This window comes from Scyliorhinus torazame, chromosome 8, assembly GCF_047496885.1.
Source record: "Scyliorhinus torazame isolate Kashiwa2021f chromosome 8, sScyTor2.1, whole genome shotgun sequence".
Taxonomy (NCBI): domain Eukaryota; kingdom Metazoa; phylum Chordata; class Chondrichthyes; order Carcharhiniformes; family Scyliorhinidae; genus Scyliorhinus; species Scyliorhinus torazame.
The window spans coordinates 245,462,713-245,477,888 of record NC_092714.1 but is presented as its reverse complement, the minus strand read 5'-3'; the positions used below and the strand labels follow the sequence as shown (position 1 = coordinate 245,477,888).

The following is a 15,176-nucleotide window of genomic DNA, read 5'->3' as shown; positions in this document are numbered from 1 at the left end:
AAAGAGCAGCTGGCACAGAACTGACTATATTTTAGTATTGGTTGTTGTCTTCAAGTGTAGACGGGCGAGAAATAATTATTTTACATGGGAGGCAATTGTTAGAAATTAGAACCATTAGGTATAAAATTGAGCAATTATTATTGGAAAATATACAAATCACCTTGCTGAACCAGAACATCTTGCCAGCTGCATAAAATGTACCTTAGGTAAGTTCTTCTGAAAAGCTTGAATGCAGAGAATCATGGGGGCAGCAACTGCCCAGTTGTAATATCTGCAAAAAACAAAAAAATCCAGAGTTTTTAATACCAGGATAAATAAATTAAAGGGGCGGCACAGTGGCTAGCACATTTGCCTACCACCAGAGACTCAGGTTCAACTTCGACTTCAGTTGACTGTGTGGAGTTTGAACATTGTCCCAGTGTCTGCGTGGGTTCCCTCCAGGTGCTCCGGTTTCATTCCTCAGTCCAAAGATGTTGTTTGATGGATTGGCCATGCGAAATTACCCCTAAGTGGAGTTAAGAGGATAGGATCGGGGGTTGGCTGAGGTAGGGTGCTCTTTCAGAGGATCGGTGCATACCTGATTGGCCAAATGGCCTCCTTCTGCGCTCTAGGGATTCTTTTTTTTTAAATTTAGAGTGCCCAATTCATTTTTTTCCAATTAAGGGGCAATATAGCACGGCCAATCCACCAATCCTGCACATCTTTTGGGTTATGGCGGCAAAACCCATGCAACATGAGCAGAATGTGCAAACTCCACACGGACAGTGACCCAGAGCCGGGATCGAACCTGGGACCTCGGCGCCGTGAGGTAGCAGTGCTAACCACTGTGCCACCGTGCTGCCCCCACTCTAGGGATTCTAAATCTACCTTAAAATATTTACAGTAAGAAGTCTTGACAATCATCGCGCGACAATCACCAGGCAGGAATGTTCCCTTCCAGTCGGGGAACATTTCAGCAGTCAAGGGCATTCAGCCTCTGATATCCGGGTAAGCGTTCTCCAAGGCGGCCTTCAGGACGCGCGACAACGCAGAATCGCCGAGCAGAGGCTTATAGCCAAGTTCCGCACACGAGTGCGGCCTCAACCGGGACCTGGGATTCATGTCGCATTACATTCATCCCCCACCATCTGGCCTGCGAAATCCTACCAACTGTCCTGGCTTGACACAATTCACACCTCTTTAATCTGGGGTTACCCCATCTCTGGATCTGTAATGATTTAATCACCTGCTAATGCTCACATTCCAAGCATTGTCTGGCATCTTTGAATCTGTCTATATATATGTTTCTGGAACATACCTCTTCATTCACCTGAGGAAGGAGCAGCCCTCCGAAAGCTAGTGACATCGAAACAAACCTGTTGGACTTTAACCTGGTGTTGTAAGACTTCTTACTGTGCTCACCCCAGTCCAACGCCAGCATCTCCACATCATGGCTAAAATATTTAGTACTCCAACCTCCAGTTGTAGGAATGTAATGGCCACTTTTACCAAGTTAACAAAATGGCTACTTATGTTCCTTGTGAACAAGGACACATTTTGCTTTCTTTCTACTTCAATATTAATTTGTAGTGTGAAATATTTTTAATCATCTTAATCAAAAAATGTCCTATGTAAAACAAGTCCTTCTCTCCTCCCACAGTTTTCCCATTCCACTGAGAGCTGGGATTCTATATGCCAGTTGACACACATGCAACAGGTAATGGGGCATTTGTTTAATTACATTAATGTTTTTCTCACATTAAAACTTGGAATTGGAAGCGTGGGTATATAGAGTGCATGTACTGGAGGCAGAAAACCAACATCCTCCAACAGGAAAAACAGTTTGCCATTTTGAATGATTTACAATACCAAATTCCACTTTAGTGAATTCTAGATTTTGTGTGGTGACAATTTTGAAATTACATCGCCAGCACCTCGATCGAGTCTCCTGATTATAGTGCTCAGTGTTCAGGATGCTATATGGAGCAATGAGTGGTCATGGGATTGCTGACTTCCACCCCGTTCCCCAGAATTAGTCCAAAATCCATATAAAGCTTTACAATTAAATAAATGAAGTTGACTAAAATTAAGAATCAATTAGAGAAATTAAAATAGGAAGTGAAAAAATCAGGATGAAACACAAAATTACGGTATTGAAAATCAGACATTCAAAAAATCAGAGTAGCTGTACTACTAAAACAATCAGGAAACACTGGTCAATTACAACACATTCTCAGCAGCTGACTGGGTGTGTAACGTCAACATTTTGTTTTCTTTTAGATTTTTCGAAATTGCAGAGGTTTTGTTGATTTCATCAATATCAAATCAGAATAAGTACAATGTGCTTTATATTTAAAAATTGGCATATTATCTTAACCAATTTTCACATTATTGAGAATTCAACCATTTTTGAAAACAAATTTACGCAACTATATAATAACCTGCAGTATAACAGTGTGCGTTGCTACGGAGTTTATGAACTTACTTTTTATTGATTCCAATGACCAAATTTGGATCATCAATAATCCCAGGATTTTCAACCAGGTCCTGGTACGTGACCACATGTTGTACAAATTTTCCTGTGGGACAATTAATAAACAACCATTTTAAGAGTTTCCATTGAGAATGACCATCATGCCTGCAAAGAATACAGCACTGACATCTTAAATTCAACAAAAACACCAAACTAAATGGTCATTCAGAACTTCAGCTGATCAGCAAATGCACAAGCACGGAACAAAATCACTTAATGCATCAGCACCAAAGGAAAGTAAACCATCCCGATTCATTCTTTTGGTGATGCTTGTTAATTTATTGTTGCTCTCCTGCTGGTGAACATATTGAATGCAAAACAGTACATTTTCTCTTGATCAAATTTCAATTCCATTTACATGATCCCGAATACTCTGTCGGAACACGTATAGCTCAAAGTCAGAATGGCGTGGGGCTTGGAGGGGAACTTTAAGGGTGATGAAGCGTAGAAACCTGACAGTGCAGAAGGCCGCTACTCGACCCATCGAGTCTGGACCAACACTCTATAAGAGCACCCTATTTGTTTTATAAATAATTTTATTAAAGTTTGCATTTTTACACTGTATACAAAATGGATGTAACGTTATAATTTACAATTCACAGGTTGTTCCTTTTGGGCACCCGCCCCTCCGCTCCCCCCTCCCTTTTTCTGCCGTCTCTGGGTCCTATCATAGGCCATTCCCTTCACTGTAGATGATTTGTTTTGTCGTTTGTTTTACTCTTATAGCTTTGTGAGGGGCCCTCTAGTCCCCGTGCCGTTCTCTCCCTGGGTTCCCCTTTGGCGTTTTCTTGGGTCCCTTCTCCCTGTTTCCCCCCTCCCCCCTCGTTCCGGTCTGTTTGTGGCCCTAGTGGCTCCTGTGCATCCCCCTACCCCCCGCCCCGTTCTATCCGTTGTGGGTTTCAAACAGGTCTTGGAACAGGCTGATGAATGGCTTCCACAATTTGTGGAAGCCATCGGCCAACCCTCGGATGGTGTATTTAATCTTCTCCAGATGGAGAAATTCCGACAGGTCTGCCAGCCAGTCTGCAGCTGTGGGTTATGCTGCCGATCGCCAGCTGAGCACGATTCTCCAAGGGCGATTAGGGAAGCAAATGCAAGAACGTTGGCCCTTTTCCCCCATATGAAGTTTTGGCTGGTCTGATACCCCAAAGACTGCCACTCTTGGGCACGGAGGTGGTGGAGCTGGCCCTGTTTAGTGCTTCGCTCCAGAGGTTTTTTAAAATTCATTTACAGAATGTGAGCATCGCTGGTTCGGCCAACATTTATTGTCCATCCCTACTTGTCCATCAGAAGGTGGTGATGAATTGTCTTCTTGAACTGCTGCAGTCCTTGAGCGGTAGATACACCCGCTGTGCTGTTAGGGAGGGAGTTCTAGGATGCTGTCCCAGCGACAATGAAGGAATGGCGATACATTTCCAAGTCAGGATGGTGAGTGACTTGGAAGGGAACCTCCAGGTGGTGGGTTTCCCAGGTATCTGCTGCTCTTGTCCTTCTAGATGGTAGTGGCATGGGTTTGGAAGGTTTTGTCTAAGGAACCTTGGTGAGTTACTGCAGTGCATCTTGTAGATTGGCACAAGTCCTCAGATGGTAGTATAGCTGACTTTGCAGGGTTGACTGGGCTGGATGTGCAGTTGCCATTTCTATTGGTTAGGTCAATGTCAGTGGTGTCCAGATTTACCCTTCTTCAACTTTCCTGTAGTGGTTGAATATAACTCAGTGGCTTGTTCAGCCATCTGAGGGGACTGTTAAGAGTCAACCACATTGCTGCAGGTATGAAGTCACATCTAGGCCAGACTGGCAGGTTTCCTCCCCTGAAGGACGTTAGGTGTGTTTTGTTTTAGGAGAATTAGGTAGTTTCACAGTCATCATTACTGAAACTAGCTTTTAATTCCAGAATTGACTTGTAGATTGACAACACATGAGTATGTATACTGCATTTTTTTTAAAGCAATGAATATTTTCACATATTATGGGTCATAACTTTCACTTTCACCTAATGGCATAAAGTCATGGCCTGTGGGAATTACAAGAGTTTAAAGTGCATTTATTTGATCTGGAAAACTTGAGAGCAGGGTATCGTGTCCGCTCAGGGTGGGCGGGGTTTTTTTTTGAAGTTAGAAGTGGTTTTATTTCTTCCAACTCTTTCACAGTAATTTTTGGTGTAAAACTGGCAGAACTATTCAATGGTATAGATTTAAAATGCGTGTTGGATAGTCCCCAGCACAGCCCCATTGTCCGCGGGAAGTTGCACTTCTGGACAATTGCTGCATAAGGCCGTAACCTGGGAACTTCCGCATCTTTGGGGTACTCCTCAAATCCAACTCAGGAGCAGGAAGCTATAAGCATAAGTTGGCTAAAGGCAGTACAATTAATATATAAGTACCAACATGCAGAAGACTCAGCAAAAAACAATTCTTAAATGAAAAACAGAAAATAATATTGAGTGAACAATAGCTAAGCAGAACTCTTATCATACCCAAATGAGCAATCTTAAGCCTTTGTACTCCAGGTCACTTTACCTTGGGAAATCTCATTGTTATCACTGAGACCACCACAGAGAGAGAGATTTACATCTGGTAGTTCGCTAGCTGAATCAGACAAATATTCCGTGCCACTATCTGCACCTGCACTTCCTACTGATTGCGGAGATTGTGACTCTGAATGTGTACCAGGTTCATTCAACTGCTTAGAACCCGAATCCTGTTCACTGAAAAGGAAGCAGCAACATTTAAATCCAGCAGACAAAATAATTAAAAACAAAAAGTAATTCTGATGAAATGACAAATTACACATCAATCAGCAAATTCATTTAGAAACCATCACATGATAATACTTGGAATATCAGGATTTAATTTTATACATTCTATACTGGTGGCATGAACATCATCAAAAGCCTAAAGATGAGAGCGACCATAGAGCAGTAATCTCAGGATCACTCCCTGCGTCCCGTGTTAGCGAGCATAAGAACAGGAAGACTGAGCAGTTCAACACCTGGTTAGAGAAATGGAGCAGGAGAGAAGATTTCTGAGTAATTGGAACCGATTCTGGGGCAGGTGGGACCTGTACACGAAGGACAGGTTACACCTTGACAAGACTAGGACTAATGTTCTCACGAGGCGGTTTGCAAGTGCTATTGGGGAGAGTTTAGACTAGAGTGTCGGGAATGGGAATGAAAAGGAAATTCAGAGTGGAGAGGAGAAAAACCAGTAGAGAATTATTAACTGATAAGGAGGACAGAACATAAGAACTAGGTGCAGGAGTCGGCAATTCAGCCCCTTGAGCCTATTCCACCATTCAATACGATCATGGCAGATCTCACCTCAGCCTCACCTCTACCTTCCCACCCACTCCGCATAGCCCTTCATCCCGCTACTAATTAAAACTGTATCATTCTCCTCAATGTTATGTAATGTTCCAGCGTCCACTGCATTCTGGGGTAGAGAATTCCATAGATTCACGACCCTTTGAGTGAAGTAGTTTCTCCTCATTTGTGTTTTAAATCTGCCACCCTTCTAGCTTAAATCTATGGCCTCTCGTTCTAGAATGTCCAAGGGAAAACATCCGATTTATGTCTACTCCGTCAATTCCCATTTAGCATCTTTTATAATTCAATTAGATTTCTCATTCTTCTAAACCTCAGCGCGCTTTGGCCTAAACTGCTCAATCTCTCTTCGTAAGATAAGTCCATTATCCCTAGAATCAATCTAGTGAATCTTCTCTGAGCCGCTTCTAATGCATTTACATCTTTCCTCAAGTAAGGGGACCAAAAGTGTGCACTGTACACCAGATGCAGTCTCACCAATGCCCTATACGTTTGCAACCACATTCTCTACTGTTGTACTCTATTCTATTACCAATGAATGCCAAAATTCCATTTGCCTTCCTCACTACCTGCTACACCTGTATACTAACGTTCTGCGATTCATGCACAAGGACACCCAGATTCCTCTGCATTCTGAATTTTCTCTCTGTTTAGATAATAAGTTGTTTTTATATTTTTCTGACCAAAATGGATAACCTCACACTTATCCACCTTAAATTCCATCTGCCAAGTTTTGGCCCACTCATCTAACCTATCCATATCCACTTGTAAATTTATTTCCTCAGTGCATCTTGCTTTCTCCCGATTTTAGTGTCATATGCAAATTTGGCTATAGGACATTCTACCCATGTATCCAGGTCATTAACAGAGATTGTAAAGAGTTAGATTTCCGGCAACAGAACCCTGTGGCACACCACAAATTAAAACTTGCCAACCAGAAAAAGACCCATTTATCCCCACTCTCTGCTTTCTGTTAGTTAGCCAATCCTCTATCCAAGCTAATATATTACCCCGTTGGGATCTTACCTTGTCTGTTAACCTTGTGCGGCACCTATCAAGTACCTTCTGGATGTCCAGAATCACTAACATCTACAGGACTCCCATTATCCACTTTGCTAGCTACATCTTCGAAGAAGTCTAGCAAATTAATCAACACTATTTACCAGTCATAAAACCATGCTGACTCTTGGTGGATTGCACTTTGACTTTCTAAATGTCCCATTCCTACTTCCTTAATAATGGATTCCAACAATTTCCCAATGGCAGACATTAAACTAACTGGTCTCTAGTTTCCTACTTACTACCTTGTTCCCTTTTTTAACAGGGGCCGTAACATTTTTCCAATCCACTGGAACATTTCCAGAATGGAGGAAATTTTGGTATATCATAACCAATGCCTCCACTATCTCTGTTGCCACTTTCTTGAAGGCCCTAAAAAATAAAGGTTAATAGAATACTTGGAGAGTTGGATAGAATTAGAGTAGGCAATAGCAAGTCATTAGATAAGGTCAGAGTAAGGGGGAAGTAAAAAAAAGCCTAGATCAGGGTTAATGTGAATGCATGGTGTGTGTTTAATAAGATTGGTGAACTATAGGCAGGTGGACAAGTGGAATTATGATATTATTGCCATAACAGGGACCTGGCTCAAAGAAGGACAGGACTGAGCCTTAAATATTACTGGGTGCAAGGTGTTTAGGAGAGACAGGAAAGAAATAAAAAGGGCAGGGGGAGGGGGGTGGGGGTTATTGATTAATGACAGCATTACAGTACTGGAGACAGAGCATGCTCCAGATGGGTTAAGGACGGAATCGCTCTGGTTAGAGGTGAAGCATGTGAAAGGTGCAATAATATTGATCGGTGTAATATATCGACCACCAACTAATGGAAGGGAATATCAAGATACATTCCCGTGAAGGAGAAGGGTTGGACAAATAAATCCAGAGTGTCCTGGATAATGAGAGGAATAGAGGTGCTGATGAAAAGGAATGGGCTTATGACAGATGTCAGGCAGAAAATATAATGGACAGTCAGGCTGAATATAGAAAGAGCAGAGGGGAAGCTAAAAATGTAATTTAAATAAAGCAAGGAGAGAGCATGAAGAGAATCTGGCAGCTAGCATAAAAGGATTTTAAAATTTTTTTTTACACTTTATGGTTAGAAATAAAAGACTACATTAATACACTATTATCATCAGTCTGCTGAATCCTTTCACTATTTTGATTACAATACCTCTTTGGGAAATACAGAGCTGCAATATTAGGATCCAACTTTTGCAGATCATCCAAATAAATATCACAAGGACCCAGATGTTGGCTTCTTTTAGGTCCACCTATTCCAGAACATTAAAAAAATGCAATATTAGTTTCACTTATATTATTTACATTTGCCTTTTTTTAAAGAATATATACAGACATAGGAACTGAAATATGATTATTGCAATCCATCTTAGTATCTACCATGTATTTGCTTGAAAATGTTATACTTGCCAGTTTAGAATAAGGTGCTAATATTGAAATTGTATAATATTCATTACTCAAGTTTGAATATGGTTGCCTACTTTATCTGCTTTTATACACATGTATAAACTTTATTAGTTTACGGATGAATAAATCACATCAATTCAAAACATTATTTGGCCCAAATCCCATTTTAAAGTCATAAGGAAAAGGTTATACCAAACACAAGATCTCAATTGTTTGAGTGTCAGCAATCTACTGTTTCATCGAGCAGTTTGAGCGCAGGTTCGCTGAACTGCTTCAACATTAAGTTAAACTATGGTCATACAGGAGGAGTTCAGGGAAAAAAATGAAAAGTGAACAAACAAGGATTTTTTAAAAAAAACTTCTGATGGGAGTCAAGTCTGTCAGCTGCAAACTTTCATCCACATTTTGAATGGGACAGGAAAGTAAGTGGGCTGATACAATCAGGATCTCTGAAGCGCGTTTTGTAGCGATATACCGGAGAATGGGACCGATGAGGTAAGAAAAAGGCTAAGACCGCGAATGAAGTCAGCATAGTGGCTTAGAGATATACTGGTCAAAGCAACTATGCAAGTGTATCCAATATCAACCCTCAGTTTTGGGTTGCAAGTTGACAAAGAGAAATTGAAAGGCATGGACAAGACACAAAGAGCAAGAAATATGCCTGAAAAGGCATACACAAAGATCAATGCATATAGTAAGAAAACAGTTGGCAAACTCTCATGCTTCTTACTTCCTAAAATAAACCGGGCATAATGTATTACAGCACTGTTTGTGAACAATATATATTTCCCCCCACAACTTTGCAACAGCGCAACCTGAAAATCTTCTTGAATATATAAAACAACACTCGGCCAGGACACACTCAAAATTAAAATGAGTGACAATAACTTACTGTATTTAACTATAGTGCAGTTTGTTGCGAATATCTAGCACATGGTTTATGTTAATATTTTAGTGGTAATGTTCATTTCTGGGAAGATTGTTGTGAAGGTAAACTAACTAAAATGCTGGTATTTCGAGATTGCCAGAAACCCAGTTCAGTAGGTTACCTCTGTTTATTTAATGGAGGCAAAATAAAAGCAATGGAGCGATTAAACAGCTTGTGGGCTTATCTAGCTGAGAAATGGAGACCTGATATCTGCACTTGTTGCAAAGGTGTGTAGTCCAGAGAGGGGTTTTGTTTTAGGAGTTGAAATTAAATTAATTAAAAAGTATTCTGTGACTGCTGAAAGGCTACAGAGATAGGTGACACGCAAGAAAGTTCTCAGGTTTCAATTGGTGTGCTTTTTGCCGGGAGAGGGGATGGTTACAATTTGGAGCTTATACGATTTTCAGGTCACAGAGAAGCCATCAAATGTAGTTAGGGCTCTGAAAAAGTCCTGGGAACAGAGACAGTGGCAGAAAGTAGTTGGTTCCGTGCTAAAGAGGGTTAGGGATCAAATGCATCCTGGGAGCCATTTACAGCTCTGTGCAGCTAGGAGACTGAAATTCAGAGAATTTAATGAAAGTACCAGCTTAGTGAAGCTCGCTGACTGCAAAAGAGCTGGAACTGTGCAGGTATTTAGAGGTGGGAGTGGAGCTTTGTGAATCCTGTGCATCACAGTCTCTGGAGTATCAAGGGGCGATCAGTTATTGAGGCTAAGTCAGAGGGGCTTGAGAGAGCTCAAAAGGCTAAATGTTCATAAGCGAAGTGTTGAAATCTCTCGTGAGGGAGTCAGTTTTAACAAGGTCATGTGACTCAGGTGATCACTGACACCCGAGTGGGTTGCTGAGAAATCTGTGGGATCTATCTTGGTCGCATCTGTTATTTGATATGCATTATAATGTATTTGACCACAGTTTGCCTTTTAATTCAGATTTATCTGAAGTTAATTCTGAATGTTAGAACACAAGATAGATATTATAGATTGTCTTACTTTTCTGACTTTGTATATTAAAATGTATTTTAGTTTATTACTCGGAATCTTTGAGGTTCTATTCCCAAGTGGGCAACCCAACCTTTGTCTAGTTTAAAATAAAAATTACTAGTCACTAACCAGATCGCAACAAATATTTACATAACACTGAGACAATGTATTAATCTATGAGCAAAATACGCTTCTAATTAGTAGGATAAAAAATTTATTTTTAAAATGTACATTTCAGTCGGTCTACTGATAAAGGAGTTTACTGCCACCTTTCCAAGCCATTGGCCATCCTGGCTTGGAATTATACAGCCACACCTTCACTATCACTGGGTCAAAATCCTGGAACTTCCTTCCTAACTTTGTGGGTGTACTCGCACCAGACGGATTATAGTGGTTCAAAAAAGCGAAACATCACCACCTTCAAGGGCAATGACGAATGGGCAAAAAAATTCCCATGATACGGAAAAATCCATAGGTGGGTCCAGGCAGGGCAGTTGTAAATCAAGGAATTAGGGTCAGGTTGTCTCGCTGCACTTGTCCAATACAAAATGGCACACAGCACAAGGATATTTAAAACAGGGGAAAAGATCCAAAAAAAAAACCAACTTACAAATCTGCAGCACTCTTCACATTTAGAATGATATCTCAGGGTACTCAGGATGAACAAGGAGGGGATTTTGAGCAGGAGGAAGAAAACGGAGCTGAACGACTGTCCAAGAGAGAGGTCGAACAAAGGGATAACAAAGTGGAGATGCTGAGAATAGGGACTTCCTCAGGGCTCGTGCATAATGGCTGAAAGGATAGCTGTTTAGTGGTGGAGTGTAGATAGCAAATTATACAATATAAAGCTACTATTGAGTAACAACACAAGAGAACATACCAAATAAAAGCTTATTGAATTTATGGATGCACACGGGACTCAAAAAGATTTATAATAACATTTAACAGTGAAATATCCCAACGTGCTTCACATACGGGCAGACTCGAGGAAGAGTAATTGGGAGGAGTAGGCTATGGCAGATGACCCTAACCACATTTTATATGGTGCCAAAAGCAAGATGGAATATAACACTAACAGTCCATATCAGTACCTGACCATCATTTTATTCTTCTTTACAGCAACACAAAAGTGGCAGCTTAGTACATCAACTTTACAGCCACGGAGCCTCGAGTTATTTATTTCTACTTATGCACAGATTCTACAGAAGCCACTATATTTTAACAGCCCTCTTCAGGATAACACATCTAATAAATTGGTTTGTAAACAGCAACATCAAAAGGTTAGCAACCAAGCAATCATTGCAATCATGCCTGAGACCCACAAAGTACAATGAACAGCACCATAGGAGATTCTTGTCTGGCAAAGAAAATTACCATTTTATATATGATAGCGCATGTTCCACAGTTGGGAGATTTTAATGATAATCTAAAATCTGGCATGAATGTTGGACTATTCACAGTCTTCTAAATCTTGATTCTGTTCAACACATTTGAACATTTTTCTAATTATAATATTCAACGCAATATGCATTTTCAATTTATTTTGGAATTCAGTCATTGCAACTTTGAATCTGATTTTAGAGATGGATATGATCACGCATTTTGTGCAACTTTATGATAGGAAGTCGAGATAAGTCCTCAGTCCTCCTGATAGGAATCCATGTATTAGCAGCCGCTTCCTTCTAACTGTAGCTGAAATCAGCAGATCAGTAAATTATTTTAGGTTAAGTGACTGGTTTACATTCTTTCTTTTTTTAAAATAAATTTAGAGTACCCAATTCATTTTTCCAATTAAGGGCAATTTAGCATGACCAATCCACCTACCCTGCACATCTTTGGGTTGTGGGGGCGAGACCCACGCAAACACGGGGAGAATGTGCAAACTCCACACAGAGAGTGACCCAGAGCCGGGATCGAACCTGGGACCTCGGCGCCGTGAGGCAGCAGTGCTAACCATTGAGCCACCGTGTTGCCCCACATTCTCCTTTCTTTAAAGATTATTCTGCATCTGTACTTTATTTGACAGGCACATAATATTCCAACAACCTGACAACTAACAGCTAATTAACTGATCCCGGAATACTGTGCCTAGTAGCACCATGAAATTAAAGTTTATACTAACCTCAAAAAGTTATTCTTTCAAAATTGCAACCTTTATAGCTTATACAATACTTTGAATGCAAGAGGATTTACGGTAGTTAAGGATAAAATCACTAGTTTGAACAGTGAAGACACAGCAGTGATTTTAGAACACGCAACACACTCAGTTTTCCATCTACCCCTTGGATCCATTTCTCCTGCCCCTTTCTTGAATGTGCCAGCATGTGGGCATTCAAAAATCTTTGTTGCATAAAAGCCAGCAGCCTCCGGTAATTTGATCAGTCATCGTGCATCAGTCTGAACAGTGAGAGTTTTAGGCTATTTGATTGTTGAGTGCTTTATACATTTTCCCAATGTTATTCTCACCAAATGTCCTGATACTTTACAGCAAGGGTTGATGAATAATGGTTAGAAGTGGGAATCTTCTTCCCAAGTCCAAGCTGAAACCACCTCATTCAGCACAGGCCAAAAATTAAATTTGATACCTTTGGTCACAAGGTGATCAGGGAAGCTTTTTGCAGCGCTCAATGGACAGACTTACCCCACTGCCATTTTTGTGTTCCTACTCTGAATTGTTCTTACTGATGATGGGATAACTGCAGAGTTCAAAGTTATATTATAAAAATCAGATCAATCTTCCCATCCAGTTTATAAACTCTCCTTGCTTACTTCAGCAAATGTACTCATATTCTGTAATAAAGGTTTTCATGTAAAAGGAGATTGTTTTTTCAACAACAAAAAAAAGCTAAAAATGTGTACTAAGTCAAAAAAGCAATGTGGCAGTGCAGACTTTCTCCCAACCCTTCATGCTCACACAGAACAGCAGCTTCCAAGTACACAGTGAGCCACTTAACAAACCAAAACCTGCTCCCTTGCACATGCAATAGGTGGGTAATGCCACAGATCATTACCTGTAAATCACGGTATCAATTAAGGAGAGCACTTTGAATATCCATGCTCCTTTTTTTTGCAAAATGCTGGAAGATACCAAGATACCAAGCTGTCACACCAATGTGTACAAGCTAAAACTAACAGAATAACACAGAGAAGCAGTGAGGCACGAGATACAAAAGTAATTAGTTAGAATATAGATTCATTGCAAGGATAATTTAGAATTTACAATTTGCACCTTAATAAGCAAGAGGACTTTCAGACCAAAATATATGCAAGTGATATGTCAGCTACAAAAAATACAGTTTTCCCACAAGGTCAGATCCCCAGTGAAAATTAAGGATGCAAGAGCTTTTGCCAAAGTTCCAAAACTTAGAACAGTATTGCATGATATCCTACTCCGGTGAAGCTTTTCATACCTCATCCAGATCTTATATATTGGCCAACATAGGTTAAAGCCCTGAACGCTGACAAAGTTAGAGGAAAGGTCAGGTCTTGCCAACAATTGAACTCGAGTCTCCATTTTCTAGCTTGCAAGAAAGACATATTCCAAAACAGGGGCATTTGTTTTGTTTACCACAAGATCAAAAATCCAAATTTCACATTTTTAAACTCCTCCAGCGCTACAATCTCCAAGAACTTTATGTTCCTTTGATTTTGATTCCTTGAGAATCCCCACTCTTGGGTCCCGTTATTGGTTGCTGTGCCTTCAGCCACCTAGACCCTAGTTTCTGGAATTCCTCCCCATAATCTCGCTGGCTCTCTCTCCACCTTTAAGACTATCTCTTTGACCAAACTTATAGTCAATCTCCCAATATCTACTTCCTTGACTCTACACCAAATTTTAATAATCCTATGGGAAGTTTTTCTACATATAGGCTCTGTTTAAATGCAAAGTTGCTGCTATTAAAAGATGTTTAAAATCGCCGCACTTATACCAGTTTATTGATGAATTTGTATAAAATTAGGCCAAGTAAAATATTTTTCGTTTTAATTTATTGTAGTAGTTCATTACATCAAAACCTAGTAACAAAATTCAAAACTCTGAATGCAAAATAGCTCTAAATATATTTTCCCGAAAATAAATATGAATTACATTAATATGTTTTTGTCATGGAGTGTTAAGTAAACTGCATTATTTGTAGAAAACCGTTCATTTCTTGAAAAAAGAACACCCATAACTCAAAAAATTTATGTTTGCGTTTACCTTTCTTTTTATCCATTTCTTCTGTTTTTGCACTGCCGTCTAGGTTTAACATCTGCTGGGCCTGACTATTACTGCTTTCTAAAGTGTCTGGGCTTTCCGGTTCAAGCTGAGAAATGGATTGAAAGGTTTCAAGACCTTGAGCTTCTGATGGACACATTTCAGTAGTTTCGGATAGTGATGTTTGGGTTGTAATATCGGACGGTAAACTCTCTGTCACAACTTCTATGTCCTCCAATGACCAAGAAGGGGTTTGTAGAAAAGCTGGTTCTAGTGCGGATGGAGCAGTCTGTTCCATGGGTGTTTCAAGCAATGCAGGACTTCTTTGAGTTCGAGGCTGGGGTTTGAAAACGGTTATAATATTGTTGACTTCAGAGGAATCACAAGCAGCTGCATCTGCTGCACTGTTGTCCATGATGACTCGAAAATGTGTATGTTCAGAAGGCGTGATGGTAGCTATTCTTGGTGGCTCAGACTTTTCCATTTTACTGACCTGTAAGATGAAAGTGATTTTTTTTTTTTTTTTTAAGTAGACAAGGAGCTGAGATTGGCACATATTTCACCATAAATACATTGAAATAGATGTTAACTTTTAACATAGAAAATTGGAGGAGTAGGTCATTCAGGCCTTCAAGCCTGCTCAACCATTCAACATCATGGTTGATCCTGCCATATCCCCATGCACCTTGACACCCTTAAGAGTCTAGAAATCGATTTAATTTCCTAAATATATTCAGTGACTTGAATTCCACAGCCT

General features: G+C 40.2%; 1 protein-coding gene across 1 annotated transcript in view; it reads right to left on the bottom strand.

The window, feature by feature from the left end:
• Nucleotides 1-15,176, bottom strand: part of LOC140428502 (phosphatidate phosphatase LPIN2-like) — a 101,693-nt gene that overhangs the window by 22,986 nt on the left and 63,531 nt on the right. The window contains exons 7-11 of the mRNA XM_072515054.1: nt 14,423-14,912; nt 8,064-8,163; nt 5,032-5,219; nt 2,465-2,558; nt 202-271 (exon numbers count right to left, since the gene is read on the bottom strand). Coding sequence (XP_072371155.1) covers nt 202-271; nt 2,465-2,558; nt 5,032-5,219; nt 8,064-8,163; nt 14,423-14,912 — 942 coding nt within the window. The remainder of the gene's footprint in view (nt 1-201; nt 272-2,464; nt 2,559-5,031; nt 5,220-8,063; nt 8,164-14,422; nt 14,913-15,176) is intronic.